The sequence below is a fragment of the Anabrus simplex genome, chromosome 1 (assembly GCF_040414725.1).
Source record: "Anabrus simplex isolate iqAnaSimp1 chromosome 1, ASM4041472v1, whole genome shotgun sequence".
NCBI lineage: Eukaryota > Metazoa > Arthropoda > Insecta > Orthoptera > Tettigoniidae > Anabrus > Anabrus simplex.
In genome coordinates, this window is record NC_090265.1 from 1,235,471,499 (window position 1) to 1,235,492,720 (window position 21,222).

The 21,222-nt window shown below is 37.7% G+C and overlaps 1 protein-coding gene across 3 annotated transcripts in view; it reads right to left on the reverse strand.

The window, feature by feature from the left end:
• The window catches only part of LOC136858225 (N-acetylated-alpha-linked acidic dipeptidase 2), a 277,870-nt gene that overhangs the window by 79,938 nt on the left and 176,710 nt on the right, over positions 1 to 21,222 (reverse strand). For all 3 annotated transcript variants that reach the window (XM_067137610.2, XM_068225454.1, XM_067137611.2), the window contains exons 6-7: positions 18,758 to 18,917; positions 8,366 to 8,441 (exon numbers count right to left, since the gene is read on the reverse strand). In XM_067137610.2, the coding sequence (XP_066993711.2) occupies positions 8,366 to 8,441; positions 18,758 to 18,917 (236 nt within the window). The remainder of the gene's footprint in view (positions 1 to 8,365; positions 8,442 to 18,757; positions 18,918 to 21,222) is intronic.

Below are 21,222 nucleotides of genomic sequence, written 5' to 3' on the forward strand. Positions count from 1 at the left end.
CATATTTGTTGTTTGGTGTTTTACACACCTTTCAGTGCACCTGTTATTTTATAAGCCCCAGCAGAAAAGATTTTCATAATTTTCTCTTGTGTTTTTCACACCTTTTAATACTTTCCTCTCATCTTTGATGATTATGTTTGTTGTTTAAAGGGGCCTAACAGCTAGGTCATCGGCCCCTAATAATACAAGATGTAATGTAACAATATGATAATTAAAATTTTAAAATATATCCACCGACTACAATTTAAAATAAATGATGATGAAAAATGTTTATGTGATTAAAATAATCAGCGGATCTAATTCGCAATGCCTTATTTTCTAATAAAATGATAGAAAATATAGATTACAAATGGAATAAGGCATTGCTTGAAGTACAGAGAGATATATCATTCAAATTAGAAGTTAACACGCGAGAGGTTGCACCCGCGGCAATTGACGCACATTTTAAATATTTGTTAACAATTTCGTTGCTAGCCGCTGTAGGGCTTAGGGCACTAGTTTCATCCCTCCCCTCCCTCTCTCCCGCCTGATATCATCAGTGTATTGCCTGCTGCGTTCCGAAGTAGTTTAAGTTTTCTTTCACTCTTGCATCTGCCGTGGCAAATTGCCTTCGAGAGACCCCTCGCGTTCTAAAACGGGTGCAACCTCCTGCATGTTAAAATAACACATTAAAATATGCAAACACAAACTAAAATAGAGTCAATGAGATAAAAGCGTAGTGAACAAAAAACTACATTAATACAAAATACATTATTACACACAATAAAAAAGGTCACTATTCCTCAGAAAATGGATGACGCGGTCTGCTCACTGCTCGTCATCTCATAGGATGAGGGAAATGGCCCTCTCATCTTTACAAATGGTAGATATGGTTTTCACTGTACCTGCAGATACACTACGCAAAATGCTCTCATGACGGAAAAAATCTTATCTAGTGTTTCCATATCCCTGTTGAATAGTTTTTATTCGTATATTCAGTAGTACGTTTTCTCGCATAACACATTCATATTTGTTGTCCCCTCCAGAAACGTCTTAACGAGGTTTTACTGTACATATATTAGAACATGTTCAGTCTATTTGACATTCTTCAGCTATTAATTAGAATATGTTTATTTAATAAATTGTTGTACCAGTACTGCATTTATGATCATCCTTTCAAATGTATTTAAAAATCATTTCATACATCTATATGCTAATATGCTTTTAATCTTATTTAAGTGTTTGTGTGCTGATGATGGCTCCAAAAGCTGAAACATGCCCACTTTTGTTCCATAAATAACATTTTTACATTATAATATTGTGTACTGATTAGGTGGTTAAACTACAGTACATATATATTTTTCTCAAGTTATATAGTCAGTGTGGACCAAAATGAGCATGATTACTTGTAACTGTCCCTTTTTGGCACTCTGTCACATCCTTGCATCTACCCATGTTGACGTACACTGTCCACTTGAAACATCAATGTCTCTCTGAACGCTACTGCCTTATGCTCATTTACAGACAGTGCATGTGCGGGTGAGCATGGGATACATTCGCTGCGCCACCTGTACAGGCTTAACGATCCATCTGCGCTTTCGCACTAGGGTGACTAAATTTTTGTCCGGTGAGCTTATTTTAATTAATAGCTGAAGAAGGTCAAATACACCAAAACATTTTCTAATTATGTATTATATGTACTTATGTAAGATGGAACGACGCGGGATATGTATGTATATGTACTTATGTAATTATGTACTTAAAAGATATAAGTATTGAATGATGGAAAATATATAATATTCCATTTAAAAGAATAATGATTTCACATAAGGACTTACATGACCTTTGACAATGGTCTCAGTCATGTGACTAAAGACAGCTGCCAGTGTGTTGTGATCAGTAAGTTCTATGCTACAAAACCCTTTTGGAATGAAATATATATATATATATATATATATCAAGTGTTTTAAAGTTTATTTCTATCAATCTTTTTAACAATAGAGTTAACACTCAATTGTCAGAGTGTGGTTCAGCTATGGATCATTAACAATTTGAAATACAGTGTAAGTCCATTACAGTGAGAATTCATAATGGCGAAAAATGTACTCGCTATAACGGATTGTCGTTAATCCAGATTTTTCGTAAAAGACAGGAAAACGCCATACACATTAAACGGCAGTCAGTTTGTTCAAAACTTACATTTTCACGGATGACATCCACACTACGACTTACTCGCTTGTTATTTTTTGAAATCTGATACTACGTTTAAGTGTACCTTTATTTCATTCTGAAAAAGTTATAATAACACTCCAAAGGCCTCTAAGGCAAACGTTCCAGTTTTCTTCTTCAAACAGCATCACCTAACCTAACCATATACGTATAATGAAAACTTACTCCAAGCACACGTTTGAGAAATGATAACCTCCTCACTACAAATGTACATGGGAACAGCTTTTGAAATAAAACTAGATGCAAGAAAATATAGACTATCCTCTGAATCAGTGATGTACTCTGCCGTGTCTTGAGGTGTATCACATTATTACTTAATTTTGGTATATAACATTAAAAATTAAGCAATCATTTATGCAGCCTTTATTTCTAACAATTTAACAACTGCTATCAGCCACGTTATTTATGCATTTATTATGGAAACGTGATATCCTCTTTCATTTTGTAGTTTCTTTTAGAGAATAGCAGTCAATGGGGGGGCATTACTATAGTTATGAATTTCATTTTGTTCCATACTGAAGTGAGATTACAGTAAATTAAAATTCTTTCAAGGTCCACCTATTCAATACAATGACGTTTTATTGTGATTCAATCACATGTCAAATGGTCAAATGGTACTAGTTTTGGCATCTATGTGCCATCATCAGCCTTAAGTACAAATTCAACAATTATATACATATTCTTAAAACATCTAAAACACATTTTAACACATTAAAAATTACATTACTGTAATGATACATAAGTTAAAATTATGTTACAAGTGATATAAAACTCTTAAAATTTTGGCAGTTCGTTATATAGTCCAGTCTGTGTACATCCGGGATAAGAGAATTTGTGCTGTTATATGCTGTCTATGTGAGTGACACTTATTCACTTGATAGTAGGTGGTTCCGGGGAAGTTCATTTTGTTCACGTAAGATCGTGATATAAATAGAGATGAATTCCCACTTCAATTTAAACCTGAAGGAGAAATTAGCCAAGTTAGACGTCGGAAGCAATGTATGGAAGTTACTAGAATCATTAGAATTATTGAATGATAATTGACTCACCTTGAGCAGCATGTTGAACGTGTTTGTTACACAGACGGAGCCGCACGATGTATGTGTGTGTGCGTGCAGCGGTAAGGGAAGGAGGTGGAGCACCTGCGGGGAATGGAACTATTGTATTGCGGATTACTTGGAAAATTGAACTGGTTTTTGATAGTATGGTATTTTTAGGCCAATTGATTAAAAGATCGAAAAGGATATTGGGTTTCTCATAAATATCTTTTAAATTATAATTGGCGTTGAAGTATTGATCGCAGTTAATATAACAACTTTCAATAATATTCATGATGGGTCCCTTATTTGCTGTTTGAAGAACTTCCATATCTTGTTCAATGTCGGTAAATTTGTGATTAGTGTCATGCATATGTAGACACATGGCGGAGAACTTATTGTGCCTCATCGCGTTGACATGTTCTGAATATCTAATCACAAAGTTACGTCCTGTTTGACCCACGTAAGAGCTGCTGCATTCACTACATTTTAGTCTATATATTTCAGATTTGAAGTAGATACTGGGGGTATTGATTGATGCAGAGTTGTGTAAAATTTCGGAGGTTCTATTGTTAGTTTTGAATAAAATTCTTATATTGTGTTTCCAGAAAACGTTGGTGATTTTGTGGACGTTGTTATTGTAAGCGAAGGTGGTAGAAATAGGAGTCTTTCCTTTTTCTTTTATGAGTTTGGTTTTAGGCCGGTACCTGTACTTGTTTATTATTTGTTCTATAAATGGCCTGTTGTACCCATTGAACTTGGCAATTGCCCTAATGATGTTACGTTCATTATTAAGATCTTTCTTTGTCACGGATATGGCAAAAGCTCGATATACCACGCTATTGTATGCTGCACGTTTGTGCATTAGGGGATGTATGGAATCTTTGTGGATCGTGTTAGCGGTTTGTGTATGTTTCCTGTATATTTTGTAAGACAGACCAGAGATATTTCTTACAATGGTTATATCTAGAAAATTGATTGCTTTATTGATTTCTGACTCTAGTGTGAATTTAATGTATGGGTCAATACTATTCAAGTCTTGAAGAGTGGAGTCTGCGTTCTTGATTAATTCGTCCATAATGATGAATGTGTCGTCCACATATCTGGCCCATATGAAAATATTTGGAAAGTTGTTATTATTGATTTTTGTATGTTCTAAGTTATCTAAACAGACATTAGCCAAAATTCCTGATGAAGGTGATCCCATTGCCAGTCCATTCTGTTGATATATAATTTTGTCATAAACAAAGAAGTTATTGTTGATGACCAGTTTTAGAAGCTGAATGAAATCTTGTATTTCTAGTTTACTAAGAGAACTACATTCACTCAAGTTATTTTCGAAGATTTTTGGAAGTTTAGAAATTGGTATGCTTGGATACATATTTTCTATATCAAAGGAGTGGAGGGGATTACTAATCGACTCCGACATTGCCTTTAAATAGATGTTGATTCCCATAGGGAACCTGAAATATTTGTCCCGAATGAGTAAATTTATAACACCAATATAAATGGTCCGTTATTGGACATCATAAATTTTCCAGCTAACTCATTCTTGGTTGCCAGCGTTTCACCCCCGTGTGCTAAGTTGGGCTTATCAGTTGGTACTTAGCACACCCACCAAGACACATGGCTAGTGCATACAGGTAGACCTCGTTATACACGATAGTTACGTTCCGCGGAACTGCCGCAGATACCGAATTCGCGTAAATCAAGAGTAATTTTATATTTAAAATATAGGATTATGTTTCGGTTTACTCGCATATTAAGTTTAAAATAGCAGAGATTTTAGTATTTTTACAAAAAATAACCATTATCATGTTTATGAAATGCATTTTAATGTAAACATTATATACTTAAAAGTTTAACAATGAAAAACACAATAATAAACTAAACTCTGCATACAATTTCTTGGCTTTAGCTTGAATAGCAGCTCCAGAGAGAGGCATACGTTGTTGGTTGTAATGCTCAATCCAGCCCTTTCTTTCTATCACTTCCGAGCGAGATTTGGTCACTCTAGTCACACTTAAGTTAGTAGATGATTGAGCAGTTTTTCAAATTAATTCCGCATTGTCACGAATAGTTCTCACAGTGGACTCACTAAGTCCCAAATCATGCTAAATGTCAACAATACGCTCACCTTTCTCACAGTGATCCAAACTTCTAACTTTGTTTTCAACGAATGTGACTTTGGTACATGCTTCTTTCCTTCGACGAACACACTTTCTTTACTTTTACCCGGCATTTTAAATACGAAACCTGTCAAGTGCAACTTCACAGCTCTACTGACCGGGACTGACGATTCACGAATCGACAAATACGACAGAAGATGGGCGTAGAGATGCACTTGCCCCGTTTAACTTTGGCGCGTGACGTAGTGTACGTTACAGAGTTTGGCCTGCATGTCTGTACCCGCCTTAAGGAATTACATTTTCCCCATACTGTTAACAGATGGCAGCACTAGACTTCAAGCCAAAATCGTGTGTATGCGAAATCGCAGATACTGAATCCGTGTATAACGGGGTTTACCTGTACCTCCAAGTAGCCTACGCAGTGGCCTCCACGGTATGCACTAGCCATGCGTCTTGGTGGGTGAGCTGACTACCAACTGATGAGCCCAACTTAGCACACGGGGGCAAAACGCTGGCAACCAAGAATGAGTTAGCTGGAAAATTTATAATGTCCATTAACGAACCATTTATATTGCTCTTATCACCTTTAAATGTCAAGGAGAGAACTCACAAGTGTACATAGTAAGAAAACAATATGCTACCGACGTTGAGCAATTGCATTTTGTGGCAAAGGTTTTAGTTTTCTTATTCAAACAGCGTCACCTAACCTAACTTAACCATACTACATCATGAAAACATAATCCAAGCACCAGTAGAGAAATGATAACATTCTCGCTATAAATTTACATGAGAATAGCCTCTCCAAAATTTAATCAGATGTAAGAAAATATAAACTAACCTCTGAAATCAATGATGCGCTCTGTCGTATCTTGAGGTGCATCGCATTCCTACTTAATTTCAGTGTAGAGTATTCAAATTAAGCGATCGTTTACTTAGCTTTTATTTCTAACATGTGAACAACTGCTATCGACCACATTATTAACGTATTTGTTGCGAAAATATATTATCTTCTTTAATTTCTAATTTTCTTTACAGAACAGCAGTTATCGGGTGTTACTTATCAAATATAACTATTTTAAATATTTCTATACTACATTCAAACTAGTCAATACAGATCATACAATCATTTTAACCTATCATGGTTAAGATCATCAACAGAGAGTATGCCAGCCAGGCTAAGAAATTGTTTAACACATTTGTTATCCTTGCAAAAAAGAGGAAGGTTACATCCTTATGTGGTTGAATAAATCATTTTCTTCCATTAATAAGTGTATTGACAAGGCTGATTCAAATATAACTATTTTAAATATTTCTACACTACATCAACTTCGATTGTCGAGGACAGAGCTCGCAAGTACACATAGCGAGAAAATGATGCCGAAGGTCGCATTTTGCGGCAAATGCTTCATTTTTCTTATTCAAACATCATCACCTAACCTAACTTAACCGCGTATGTACCATGAAAACACATATCAAGCGCCAGTAGAAAAGTTATAACCTCACTATAAATTTAGTTGAGAATAGCCTTACCGAAATTTAACCAAACGCGAGAAAGTATAATCTAACCTCAGAAATCAGTGATGCACTCTGTCATACCTAAAGGTGTATCGCATTCTTACTTAATTTCAACTTAGCCTTTATTTCTAATGATCTAACTTCTATCGACCATGTTATTTACAGATTTATTATGAAAACATGTTCTCTTCTTTCATTTCTGATTTTCTTTACGGAACAGCAGTTGACGGATATTACTAATAGACTCTGACATCACCTCTGATTGTTGAGGAGAGAGCTCGGAAGTGCACACAGTGCAAAAACGATACTGAAGGTCGCATTTTGTGGCAAACGCTTCAGTTTTCTTATTCAAACAGCGTCACCTAACCTAACTGTACTTGCTATATGTATCGTGAAAACATATTTCAAGTGCCAGTTGAGAAATGATAACCTTCTTGCTATAAATTTACATAATAATAGCCTTTCCAAAATTGAATCAGACGTGAGAAAACACAAAACTAACCTCTGAAATCAATGATGCACTTTGCCATATCTTGAGGTGTATCCCATTCTTATGTAATTGCAGTATTTAGTAGTAAAATTATGCTATCATTTACTTCAGCTTTTATTTTTCGCAGTTAACAACTGCCATCGGACACGTTATTTCCGCATTTATTACGAAAACATGTTCTAATCTTTAATTTCAATTTTTCTTTACGGAACAGCAGTCGACAAGTATTTGTAATCGAGTCTGACATCGCCTTCAAATGTTGATGAGAGCGCTCACTAGTGGACATAGCAAGGAAACGATACCGAAGATGATCGATCACGTGCAATACAATTGCTGCATGCATACGGATGCATCAGTGATAGGGCTCTCGCTGTAACCAAAGGATAATACACAGTTTAATGTATGAATTTTGAAGGGACAGACACAAACTGTAATTATAACGGGGTTCTCGTTATGTGTCGTAATCGTTATAGTGGACTTCTACTGTAGTAGTAGTGAGTAACCACAAGTTGGAGTGTTTTCAACAGGATCCACTTCTCAGCAAGTCATTATTAACTCAAAGGGCTCTGAGGTTTCAATGTTTTTATCAGAGGTGAGCATCACTTGGTGTAACTGTGTAGATGTGTACACAAAGCCATGGACTGAAGTTATCTGAAGAATGAAACATTAAAGAGTACAGTAACAACCCCTGCAGCCTCCACTGTGGAGAAAATACCACCTTCCCTAGGAGTCTTCAACAGAATCATGAAAGTAATTTTATCAAATCACACCTATGAACACAACGTTATATGATAAGATTTTATTTCTCTAAATAATTCTTCATACAGGAGTGAAGTGACTCACTCACAGTAAAGGTCTGAGTTGGCTCTATGAACTAACAGTTGAAGTCAGAACATTTCTGATTGCCAATAACTTTATTTTGAAAGCCATGCTTTGTACCTCAAAGAAATTTATATTAGCTGATATATTTTTAAACACTCATTTACCTCAAAATTTCTTGAGCATCATGTGGTTTAATAACTTGAACAGGAACACAGTAGGTTCTTGAAGCCTCCTTCCCACCTGTTTCAAGAAATACATCAGGATAGATTAATGCACATGCTCTCAGGATAGAGGAGCAAAAGAGTTCTGAACTGTTACACCTTATTATACAAGTAGATTATGAAATATTTTGTCTTAGTCTATGGTAGCCATTTACGTAGATAAGCAATAATTGAAATTAATAGGGGTCCTCCTATTCAGTACAAAGACATATATTAATGTCGTTCACATAAGGTACTAGTTTCGGCACTAAACTTGTGCCATCATCAGCCAACGAGTCAAATCAGACAAACACAATACAACTTAAAACAATACAACTTTAAAACACACTGTAACACCTGCATAGATATGGTACATGATGATGTTGCACTTCCGTATAAAATCCTTTTAAAATGACGATGACTCTGTTGTTGTATACACGTGATGGTGTGTCCAGCTTGTATATATCTTTAGTTCTTTGATCTTGTTGAAAATGCGCTGCAGAGTTTAATGTCATTTGAAACTAACACTTTGTGAACTGTGGTTTGGTTCCGAAAAATAAACGTGCATGTGATGAACTTGGTTAGACCCAAAGTATTAATTCTCACTTAAACATGGGGTTTTGGAATCTGGAGAAAAATTAAAAGATGAATTAGGCAAAAGATATGAAGGAAAGACTAAAAAGAAATGTCTAGAAATGACGAGAAACGAACTCACCTTTTCAATTATTTTTATCCCACTTCAATACGGATCATGAAATTTCTAAATATCAAAGTAGATAAGCAAAGCTATACGTATTCTTCAAGAATGGAAATACAGTGACAGAAATTAAATCAAGATGCTGCAAAACTAACACATTTTTCTTCAGAATTTTGTAAGAAGAAAGCATGTTTCAAACCATAATCTTTACTGCTCTATTGCAGAAATCATGTGGAGCACAACCAGCAGTACTCAGAACGTCAGGCATGGCACTCCGTTTCACTACAGTCAAGTACACTGCTCCTGTATGGAGTGCATCAGCTATGTAATACAGATTGACATAGTGCTCAACCAAATGGTTTGCCCCATTACAGGCAGCTTCAAATCTACTCCCATCCACCACCTGTACTCCGCTGCTGCCACAGTGCACCCAAGATAAAAAGAGAAGCTGTTGCAGAGGCGGAACGGAGGAAGCAAAGGATGGATCCTAGGCACTCTATCTGTAAACCAGCCAGATCTAGACTTGAATCCCATCATAGCTTCCTGGCAAGAACTACAGAAGGAAATGGGGAAAGTAGAAGGCTTCAGAAATGGAGAGCCAGGAACCAGTTACCAATCATTCCACTAAACAGCTACCACATCCACACAATTTGCATTTCCCTGTGTGGAAGACTTTAAATCGGCTCCACATAAGGGTTTCAAAATGCGAAATCAACTTTATGGGATGCTGCCAAAAGGAGCAAATACCCTCTGTTTCACGGTATATTGCAGAAATCATAGCATTTGTTGACTTATGTAAATCTAGGTCAAACGTGCAAAGAAAGATCTTTAGCTTGCAAATGAGAATGCAGTCAATGTAGCAACACTTTAGATGGACATCATGTAATGTGGACATGAAAAGTAAAGTTATTTCTCCATCTTATGATCAACTTGTCTGTACTTGAATGAATGCTGGGTGGACTTGTGCCTAAGCAAAAATAGTAAAATGGATATATGCTACTTCTATACATTTAGTTTGATGTTACTGATAAGTTACTGAAATTTTCAATAATAATAATAATAATAATAATAATAATAATAATAATAATAATATGAAACAGTTCTGAAGCCAGTAGTTCTATATGCAGCCGAAACCCTGTCTCTAAATGCCAACAAAGGACTCGAAATGGAATCCATCAAAAGAGATCCAACAAGGAAGTCTACAGCAAAATAGAGAAAATTACCGACACAATCAGAAAAAGATGGGCACGATTTTACGGTCATCTGAAAAGAATGGACGGAAGAAAGTTAACTAAAGAAATCTTTCACTTTTTTGATTCAATCCCCAAAACCACAATTCTCTGGTTTAGAAATACCAAAGAAGACCTGCAAATGCTACATATCTCAGCTGAAGATGCCCTTAACGGAGATCTCTTCCTCAAGAAAATATTGACGAACAGGCTAAACAGAGACGAGCAACTGAAGAGAAGACACGGTGCCCCTTGGACAGAGGAGCATAAGCAGGCCCACTCAGAAAGAATGAGGGAAATTTGGGCTCTAAAGAAGGCCAAGTTCAGTGTCAAATGCAACAAGCGAATTATATTATAATAATTAATAATAATAAATAAATAATAATAATAATAATAATAATAATAATAATAATAATAATAATAATGTTACTGGGGCTGTACCTTAATAAAGGCAATGGCTGCCCCTTTCCAGTCCTTTCCCATTCTTGCATTGTCGAAAACCTTCAATGTGTTAGTGCGATGTTAAACCACTAGCAAAGACAGGTTATTTAGAAATATACATTAACAACGTAATGTGTACTTGTGATTCTTATAATATATCAGGTTTGCTACATTACCAATTAACGCTGTTGATTTTGCACCCGATTTTTAAAAATTCATCACTGTAAAATAAAATTTCTTTCACCAATGACTGTGCAAAGCGAGGTATAAACAATTCTTAAATCTCCACCTATTTCAATTTTAGTTTCACATGGATTATTGTCCACTTCTCGTATAAACTTTGCTTTCTTGTCCAGCGTTTAATTTTTCTCCTCTTTCTGCTCTCATTGGCAGACTGCCAGCAAAGTACAATAAATTTCTACTGATAGAACAGTTAAAAAAAAAAAAAACGCCGTGCAGTCACTTTCCATAATCTTCGCTACACCAATGCACTCCTTCGGCATCTGCAGTTAAAGTCCTGCTGCCAACAATGCTGACTCTAATGTATCACATTTCTAACTCACCTGTGTTTTGATAAGAGGAAATACATACGTCGGTGACATTATTTTAACTTTGTTATGTACAAACAAAGTGCAATTAATGAAAATGAATACATATAACACTGAATTATGTATAGATGGCTTACATACAAATGAGGTTGATGATTGAAGCAGTCCAGCTGTGATCTTGACAATTCAGCATGAAAGGCTTCTTCTAATGTACGGTATATTTGTGCCATCTACGAGTGTCTTTTAGCCATGAATTTCTCCGTCTCTCAATGGTATTTTCCCCTGTATCTTTCCTTTAATAATTAGCTCTAATAATTGATGCTTTTTGCCTCTCATAAAATGTCCTACATATTGCATTTTCCTCTGTTTTATAATAAGTAGCATTCTTTTTTGGTTTTTCATCCAACGAAGCATGTTGCTGTGCCAAAACACATCAGGTCCATTTTCCAATAAGTAGTCAGTCAGCAAGAGTTTTGTGAAGGAGAAAAATTACATATCAGGTGGAAAGAAAACTTTCCAAGGCAGATGTGGCGTGAGGCCGCCACCTATCAGTATACGGAGAAGTTAGGAAGTCAACTCAAGTTGTGAACCCACAGAGGCCATCACTGTACAACACAGCAAGTCAAAAACTAAACTGACAGCAGCAGGAGACATATTCATAGAATGAAGCCATTAGTTATTGCTCACTTCATAGTGTATAATGAAACTCATTAAGATGATCAGTCGGTTTGCTGTATGCGAGATACAGTCAGTTATCCAGTTCTTAACAGCAACGAATGTGCCACTAGCAGAGATTCATCACCAGATCTGTGAGGTGTATGGTCCCAATGCTACGAATGATGGAAAAATCCCTAAGTGGATAATGTTATTCAAGGAAGGTCATGAGAATGTTCACATCAACCCATGCTCAGGTTGGCTATCTCTGATCAATGGCGGAATTGTGCGTGAAGTTGACACCAACCAACATGCAAACAATATTCTCTCTGTCACTTCAATTTACACACATTTCAAGGTCAGTTCTCTACAAAATTGTATCAGGAAAGTTGGACTAAAGAAAGTTGTACAATTGGTGGGTTCCAAATATGCTGACCAAAGAGCACAAAATGAAAAGATATGTCAGTGCTTTGACATGTTTTACCCAGTACTGTGGGAAAGATATGTACGAGGGGCATACTATATTGTTTTACACTTTATTTTTTGTATATCCAGGTATGGTTCACATTTCACTTTTGAAGGTGGTGACTTGTAACTAGCATCTTATTCCACAGTTTAGTGGCACCACACACACAGGGGCCAACGAATACACTCATCATAGCCATTTCATAACAACACTGTCGGCGTAAGAGCAGACAACATGGAAAGCAACCGTCAAGGACAGCACTATACGACTTGGTTCCAAAGGAAAGAAGGCGTGACAATTGCATAAATTCGTTGGCGCTTGATGGCAGTCTGTGGAGAACATGCACCATTACAGAAAACAGTTTACAACTGGGTGGGAAGTTGAAAAATAGAGCGCATATCAGTGGACAAGGGAACCAATTCTGGAAGGAATGTGAGTGTCAACACTAGCCAACATTGCCCGGGCTGAACAGGCCATCCAAGAAAACAAATCCATCACATATACAGAAATGGAAGCAGCCACGGGAATTTGCCGAAACACCCTGCAGCGGATCATGCACAGCCACTTACAGTTGGGGAAGGTGTCATCCACGTGGGTACCTAGACTCTTGTCTGCAGACGAAAAGCAGAGGTGTGTGGATGTGTGCAGAGAACTTTTGCAACGCCATGATCAAGATCCAGCAGACTTCATGGCTAGGCTTGTGACTGGTGATGAGACATGGCTCCATTACCAAGAGCCACGAACAAAACAACAATCGATGCAATGGAAGCATAGGGACAGTCCACCGTCAAGTGATTACCACCTGTTCGGGAACATGAAGAAATCTCTGCATGGTCGCCATTTTGCAGAACTGGACACAGCTGTCACGGCATGGGTACGCAGCACTCCTAAAGAATGGTTTCAGGAAGGTCTGGAAAAACTGACACATCAATGGTAAAAGTGTATACAGTTACAAGGAGATCATGTTGAGAAGGTGGGTGTAACAACTGATGTGTAATGTACTTCATTTGGGTAGAAAAAAATAAAGTGTAAAACAATGTAGTACGCCCTTCATATTATGGAGTCACACTGTCAGAGAGGCAATTTAAATATCAAACAATAGGAGACCACGGCAAAGAAAATATTTAAAATGCGGAGCCCCCTATAACATGGATGGAAGTGGAAAATGCCCTAAAGAATATGAGTAAAGCCAATACAACAGGCACAGATGAGGTAAGCACTTACATGATTAAGCTGCTGGAGTGCAAGGATTGCAATGGTTGTTAAGAGTCCTAAACGGAAAGAAGAAAAAACTACCTGAAGACTGGACTAAATAAGTCATCCCTCTATTTAAGAAAGGAAACAGACAGAAACCCAGCAACTACAGGGGCATCAGTCTGCTGTCTCACAGACTCAAAATAATGGAAAAAAAATGGTTTTAGAAAGAATAGGGCAACAACAGATCTAATATTTTCTGTACGGATCATCATGGAGAAGCAATGGGAAAAAGGAAAAGATGTCATCCTCATTTTCCTAGATATTGAGAAGGCTTATGACAATGTAAAAAAAAAAAGCTGGAAATGTCTTGAGAATAGATCTATACCATGTGCTTTAATTAATAAAGTAAAATACAATATGAACATTGCCAGAATTGTGTCTAAACAGACAATGGATATTTGGCAAGGTGTACAACAAGGCAGCGCACTATCACAACTTTTTTTTGTTTCTTTTTGTTTTTGCTAGTTGCTTTACGTCGCACCGACACAGATAGGTCTTATGGCGACAATGAGACAGGGAAGGGCTAGGAGTGGGAAGGAAACGGCCATGGCCGTGGCCTTAATGAAGGTACAGCCCCAGCATTTGCCTGGTGTGAAAATGGGAAACCACGGAAAACCATTTTCAGGGCTGCCGACAGTGGGGTTCGAACCTACTATCTCCCGAATACTGGATACTGGCCACACTTAAGCAACTGCAGCTATCGAGCTCAGTATCACCACTTTTATTCATCACGATAATGGATGAAATAATGAAAAGAGTTACGAGAATCAACAATTCCTCTGCATTCAAAGCTCTTGCCTTTGCAGGTGATGAAGTGATAAAGGGTGATAATGAGGCCAAAGTATAACAGAAGCTGAATGTCTGGAATGCTATATTCAAGCAATTTGGTCTCAAGATGAGGAACTCCAAAACAGTAGTGTTGCCTATTAGTCGACATAATATCTGTACTAACATCACTCTAGATGGATCAAAGTTGAAACAAGTACATCAGTTCCGCTATTTTGGAAATGTAGTAACAAAAGATAACCACTTCAGAAATCACCAGCAGATTACAGAAAGCAGCACAGTTTTATCATCTTTTGAGAGAACTACTTTGTGATATGTTCCATTAAAATCAAAATTAATACTCTACAGAAGTTTCTTTGTAACAGTTATCACATACAGTTTACAGGGTGGACCAGACTCAAACAGGCAGTTTTTGTCTACATGTTTTTCTTTAATGGTAGTCCCGCTCCATGGCTAAATGGTTAGCATGCTGGCCTTTGGTCACAGGGGTCCCGGGTTCGATTCCTAGCAGGGTGGGAATTTTAACCATAATTGGTTAAATTCCCTGGCACAGGGGCTGGGTGTATGTGTCGTCTTCATCATCATTTCAACCTCATCAAGATGCACAGGTCGCCTACGGGAGCCAAATTAAAAGACCTGCATCTGGCGAGCTGAACTTGTCCTCGGACACTCCCGGCACTAAAAGCCATACGCCATTTCATTTTTATTAGTAAGTGTTAAAAATTGGAATGGCTAACAAAAAATGAATCACAAGCACACAAGTAATTGATTTTGAAGATGGTTTTCAACCTGGGTACCATGTAGGTCAACACAGGCTTGCAGACGCAAAGCAACATTTTCACATGCCTTTCTACACATATTCACTGAAACATTACTGAACTCCTGAACATTCACCTCATACAGACATTGCCTACAAGGGTTACCACCTGCCCCATATTATACGGGACACATCCTGTATTTGAGGTGAAAATTTTGCGTCCCTTATTATGAATCCTTGTCTCGTAAAAACGAGCATTTGTCTTTTTGTCTCTATTTTAAAATCCATATTTGATTTGAGCGCCATTGAAGTTCAATGTAGCTCCATTATTTTCTCTTTGGAGCCTCAGAAGAAGGAAATCTCGTGATGCCTTGCAATCTGCTGGTAAAGCTGAACATGCTCGGTTATTTACCTCCTCTTCTGCCGCGTACTTCCGCAGGTCTTCCATTCCAATTTCGAATGTGACTGTTCATGCTGTTTGACACTAAATCTACATAAATTGTGTTATCAATCCCTCCAATTAACTGAAATAATTAATATGGCGGAACTGTATGAAGAGTTGTTCTGTTGAGAATATTCCTGCCAGTATTTTGGAGAGTACATAAGATTCCTCAAACAAGGGGTTGTCAGTGTTTTCTAGTCATAAAGGACAACAGAAACTAATAGAATTAGAAAAACTTGTGTCTTTTGTAATAAGTGTTCCTGGGTCAAATGCATTGGCTGAACGTATTTTCTCCTTAATGTCTAATAAGTGGTCAGACAGTAGAAACAAGTGTTCAGTAGATCTGATTGAAAGTGAACTAGTAATTACTGTAAACATGAACATGTCTTGTAGAGGGTTCCATGGCATGATACAGTTAGATAGTGCAATTTTAAAGTCAGCTAAATCAAATGTGGAGTACAGATGGAGAAAATAAGGTAGTTATAATAATGTTTTCCTGCATGTTTTGTCATACCTATTGCATTGTAATGTATGTACTGTTAAGAAGGTGTAATACAGAAGTTGATTCCCATAGGGAATCATCTGATGGCCAAGCAGGCATCAATTTTTAGTAGTGAGACAGAGTGTCTCGTAGTGCATTGGCACTGCCGGTGGCTACAATTAGCCTACACAGTGGCCTCCATGGTATGCACTAGCCATGCGTCTTGTTGGGTGTGCTAGGTACCAACTGATGAGCCCAGCCTAGCACACGGGGGCAAAACGCTGGCAACCAGGAATGAGTTAGCTGGAAAATTTATAATGTCCAATAACGGACCATTTATATTGGTATTATAAGAAGGTGTAAGTTAGTTTCTTTTAGGAATTTCAATAATTATCTTATTCTGTTAATGAAACTAATTATAATCTAATTAAAATTGGTACCTAACATTTGATTTTCAGGTATTTATGAATTGGCTTTTTTTTTTTTTGTGAAAAATCCCTTATTTTTAATAAATGTCCCCTATTTCTTACATCAAACAGTTGCAACCCTATTGCATACTGTCAATGGGATTAGCCTACACCTTATCTTTGAAGTAAGTGCAAAGGTAAATGTCTGGTGGTGGTATCTCAGGTGATTGGGCTGGCCACTCCACAGACCCTTGACAGTCAATCCAGCGTTCAGGGAAAACTTCATGCTGGCAAAGTGTGGTAGGGGATAACACTTTCCCTCAACAACTTTAGGTAGGTTTTCCCCATGACATCATCTTCAAGGAAGAACAGGCCAAACAGTCTTTCGTATGTCACGCCGCAGCACACCATCAATCCTGGGGACTGGCAATCATATTCAATGGTGGGATTGGGGTTCTCTGGCCGCCAAAACATGCTGCTATGTCTGATGTGTGAAATTTGGCCTCATTAGTCCATACAATATTCCAGATAAGGTCAAGGTTCTCCGAAAACTTGGTCAGCATCAACTCTGCAAACTCAAGGCGCTTGTCGAAGTCGTCCTCATTAAGAACATGAATAAGCCATGGATGAAATGGCATCAACTTCATGTCACTCAAAACTCTCTGCAAACTTGTCCTTGAAAAGTCCAGTAGGGCCGACAAACGGCAGGTAGACTTCAATTTCCGAGGAGATGATGCCAGTTCTGCAGCAACATGTGTTTGTGTTGCAGCAGTTCGGGCAGTTCCCAGCTGACCAGGATACTTGGGACAAAGCACTGGCAGTTTCATCAAACTGTTCGTTTATTTGGTCGATTGTGTCCGTATGGACTGCTAGCGGTCCAAACTCTTCCAACATCCTGCGATGGACTTCTGATACATTGTTAGTAACTGAGGAAAGACACACACATTTTACACGCTACCATGATGTTTCCTCAATGGGCACGTAGTAGGCAGAGTATTGATCTTGTTCATAGCATATGATGCCGCTATCTATTGACAACAAAAGGTACTTCTTGATTTTCCCATGTGTTGTTGGATTTATTGGTTATTAATGATTAAAAACAGCCTAACTGAGTCTGGCCCACCCTGTAGAAATCTGCATCCAAACCAACAAAAATATCAGCACTGGAAATTAAGTTCTTAAGAACCATGATACAGAAAAAAAGGGATGGACAAAATAAGAAACAATGAGATACGCCATCTTATCCAAGAAAATTAAACCCTTAGCGAGATTTGTGTCGAAGCCAGGCTAAAATTGTTTGGTCATCTCAAAAGAATAGACCCACAAAGAACAGATAGAGTGTAGTTTGAGAAGGAACTCTAAGTCATAAGATCAAGAGGTTGGCCAAGGAAGGGATAGATCGATTAGATTACACATGATCTAGCTAGGCAAGGTCTGGATTTGCAGACAGAAATAAATGGAGAGCGCTCATTCACCACAGCTGAGAAATTTGAGCTGGTTGAAGATGATAATGACTGTCATGTACGACAAGATATGGGTGTCCCATGTGACAGCCGAATCTGAGCAGCAATCAATGGTGTCACGACATAATCATCTGCTACAAAAATATCGACTTGTATGATTATGGCAACCGTGTATTGAGACAGACGTGGTATTCTGCCAGTGGACTTCATGTCACCAAGGACAGCAATCCATGCAGCTGAGTATTGTGTTACTTTGATAAAACTTTGCTGCGCAATCCAGAATAAACTGCAGGAGTGTTGTTGCTTCAAGACAATGTAAGACCTAACTCTGCAGCTTGAATGCAAGCTAACATCGAATCATCTGACTGACAGCAATGACAGCAATTCAATCACCCCTCACCTTGCCCCTAGTGACTACCATCTCTTCTTTCATCAAAAAATATTCCTCACTGGCACACATATCCACACCCACGATGAAATAAGAAACAGTCGTTCAGACATGACTCTTGTTGTAGGTGGCAGACTTCTATGACGAAGGTTTACAAAAACTGAACTATCTATATGACAAATGTTTACACAAAAATGGAGATTATGTGGAAAAGTGGCTGAATCTGTGAAGAATTGGATGAAACACACATTTCCCAAGAATATTCAGTACTTTCTATTTCATTGCAAAATGCTCCTTACTTTAAAAATAGCCCCTGTATGTTTTCCAACACAGGACATACCAGTATTCATCTTGGTGGTATTGCTACCATGAAGGATCTGAAGCAGTCCTAGATGTGAAGGCCATAAGAAAGGATTGGTACGAGTCTCCACATGAGGGTATTGTTGTGGATCGGCGAAGAGAATGACCCCATTAGCACCTCTTCTCAATGCATTGTCCACCTGCAAGATATATCAACGTCATGTATATCCACTTTTGCCACAAATATAAACTGTGCTTTTAGTTTCAGTAACATTTTACTTCAGTGTTTAAAATGCTCAAAACCTCTTTACATAAGCAATCAACCCTAAAATCCACACATTAATGCGAACAAAAGAGAAGTCTTGTTTCACCCTATAGCACTGTTGGTGCACTTCCGAGTCTAGAGATGTCTTTGATTATCAGATCTGCGAACTTCAACAGTGGAATAAAGTCGAATATCTACAAGTTAAATTACCATAGAGAGGAACACTAAAAGAAACACATAATAGAATGAACATAAGGACAAGACAAACACTGCCCTTGAATTTTCTTGTGGTTCATGTTTGTTCCTGTCTCAATTCTTTGTTAAAATAACAATGACAAATACACATAAATTAAGTATTGCTTCCTTTTTCCTTCAACATGTACACTGTTTACACCCACATTGGAGCATCAAAATCAACCTTATATAATACAATCTACAAAAAATAAGTTCATTTTTTAAAACTAGATAATTTCTTCTTTTCCCAAAACTTCTTCATTCTAGACGATCTTGCAGCCTGTTCTTCTGCTGATATAACATACTGCTTAGTTTTTGATGTTTTAAGTGATAGTTTTGTGTATTTGTTGTTTAGAATCTTCCTCTCTTCTCTATTTTCAATTTGCTCTTGTGTCCGTATGGACAAATCAATTTGTATTTCTTTAAACCAAGTGTTTTTTGTTCTACTATTCTAAAAGAAACCAAAAAGCTGTTTTAGGAGTCTAAAATTTGTCAAACAGTATATGTGTCTGAAAAATGCAATCCTCCGTTTTCTCATCGTGTCAATAACTGATTCACTTTCCTTGTAAATTACTGAATTGGGTAAAAGTCTCCACTGGCCATCAACCTGATGGTTTTTTTATTATTAATAATTGTCCGGAGAATTCTTCTATCTACTTTCTGCAGTTTGCCTGTTGTTGCTTGGGTATTAAGTTTGAATAATGTTTCACTTGCAAACGTTGCTTGTGGTTTGATGACAGAGTTATAATGGCAAAATTTAGCACTAATTAAAAGAGACGGTTTTTTGTAACTCGGCCATGTAACTTATTGTGCTCATCTCAATTTTAGTGCTATAATCTATTAGTTTCATGGTCCGTATTGATAGTTCAAGTACAAGTATGAAGGATGAGTTCTCTACCTAATCAATACTTTATTTTACATAGTGTCAATAATTTATGTAATTTTTATGTAAATTTTAGTGTTTTATTATCTATGGATGCTTTTTCATTAGCATTCCAAATGACAATTTCACCAGGATTTCACCTAATCAATATACACAATATAATCTAAAAAGATCATTCATCTAACAAAAATGACTCATTGACACTGATCAAAAACAAAACCCAACTCATAACCTGAATTAAATCTCTGATAAAATTAACACCCTTCTTGATGTATTTTTCCTATACAACTTCAAACCAAAAATATCCAGTCCATAACCATTTTCATATCCCCTACCTGTCAAATGTTCACCCTAACCTCCAAACATATTGTCTAATTTTTATATTTACACTGCCTGACAATAAAGGAGTGGTTGAAAGTGAATGAAACTACACATGCTGAAAGACCATGTTCCTTTAATGAACTGATTACAATATGCGATGAAAGAGACAAGGCTGTTGGCAGTTACAGGTGGAATGTTGGTGCCAGGTCAGTAGGATGTCGCAACCCCTTGGCCGCAATGCATGCCCCTATGCGGTTTGGAATGGTGTCAAACAGCCTTTGGATCCTCTCCTGAGGCAAGTTAGTTCACTGTTGTTGCAGGTCTTCCTCCAGATCCTGCAGGTTGGTACTGGGTCGGAGTCCCCTTCCAATGTCATCCCACACGAGTTCAATGACGGAGAGGTCCAGGGATTTTGTTGGCCACGGAAGGACCTCAACATGCTCTAAGCAGTCCATAGACACATGTGCTGTGTGTGGACGTGCATTACCTTGTTGGAACACTGTCCCAGGGTGCTGCACCATAAGGGGTAGGACGTACAGGCGCAGAAAGTCTGTGACGTATTGCTGTGCCGTCAAAACCTGCCAAAGCACTATTAGAGGTGACCTGAATGCATATCCTACGTCTCCCCACATCATGATGCAAGTGATTACGCCTGTGTGTCTTTCCACAATATGGGTAGGATCTGCCCTCGGCCCTTGACGCCAAACCTACACGTGATGGTCATCGGAGGTTATGGAGAAGCATGACTCATCACTGAACATGATGCGATGCCAGTTGTCCTCAGTCCATGCTTCCCGGGCAA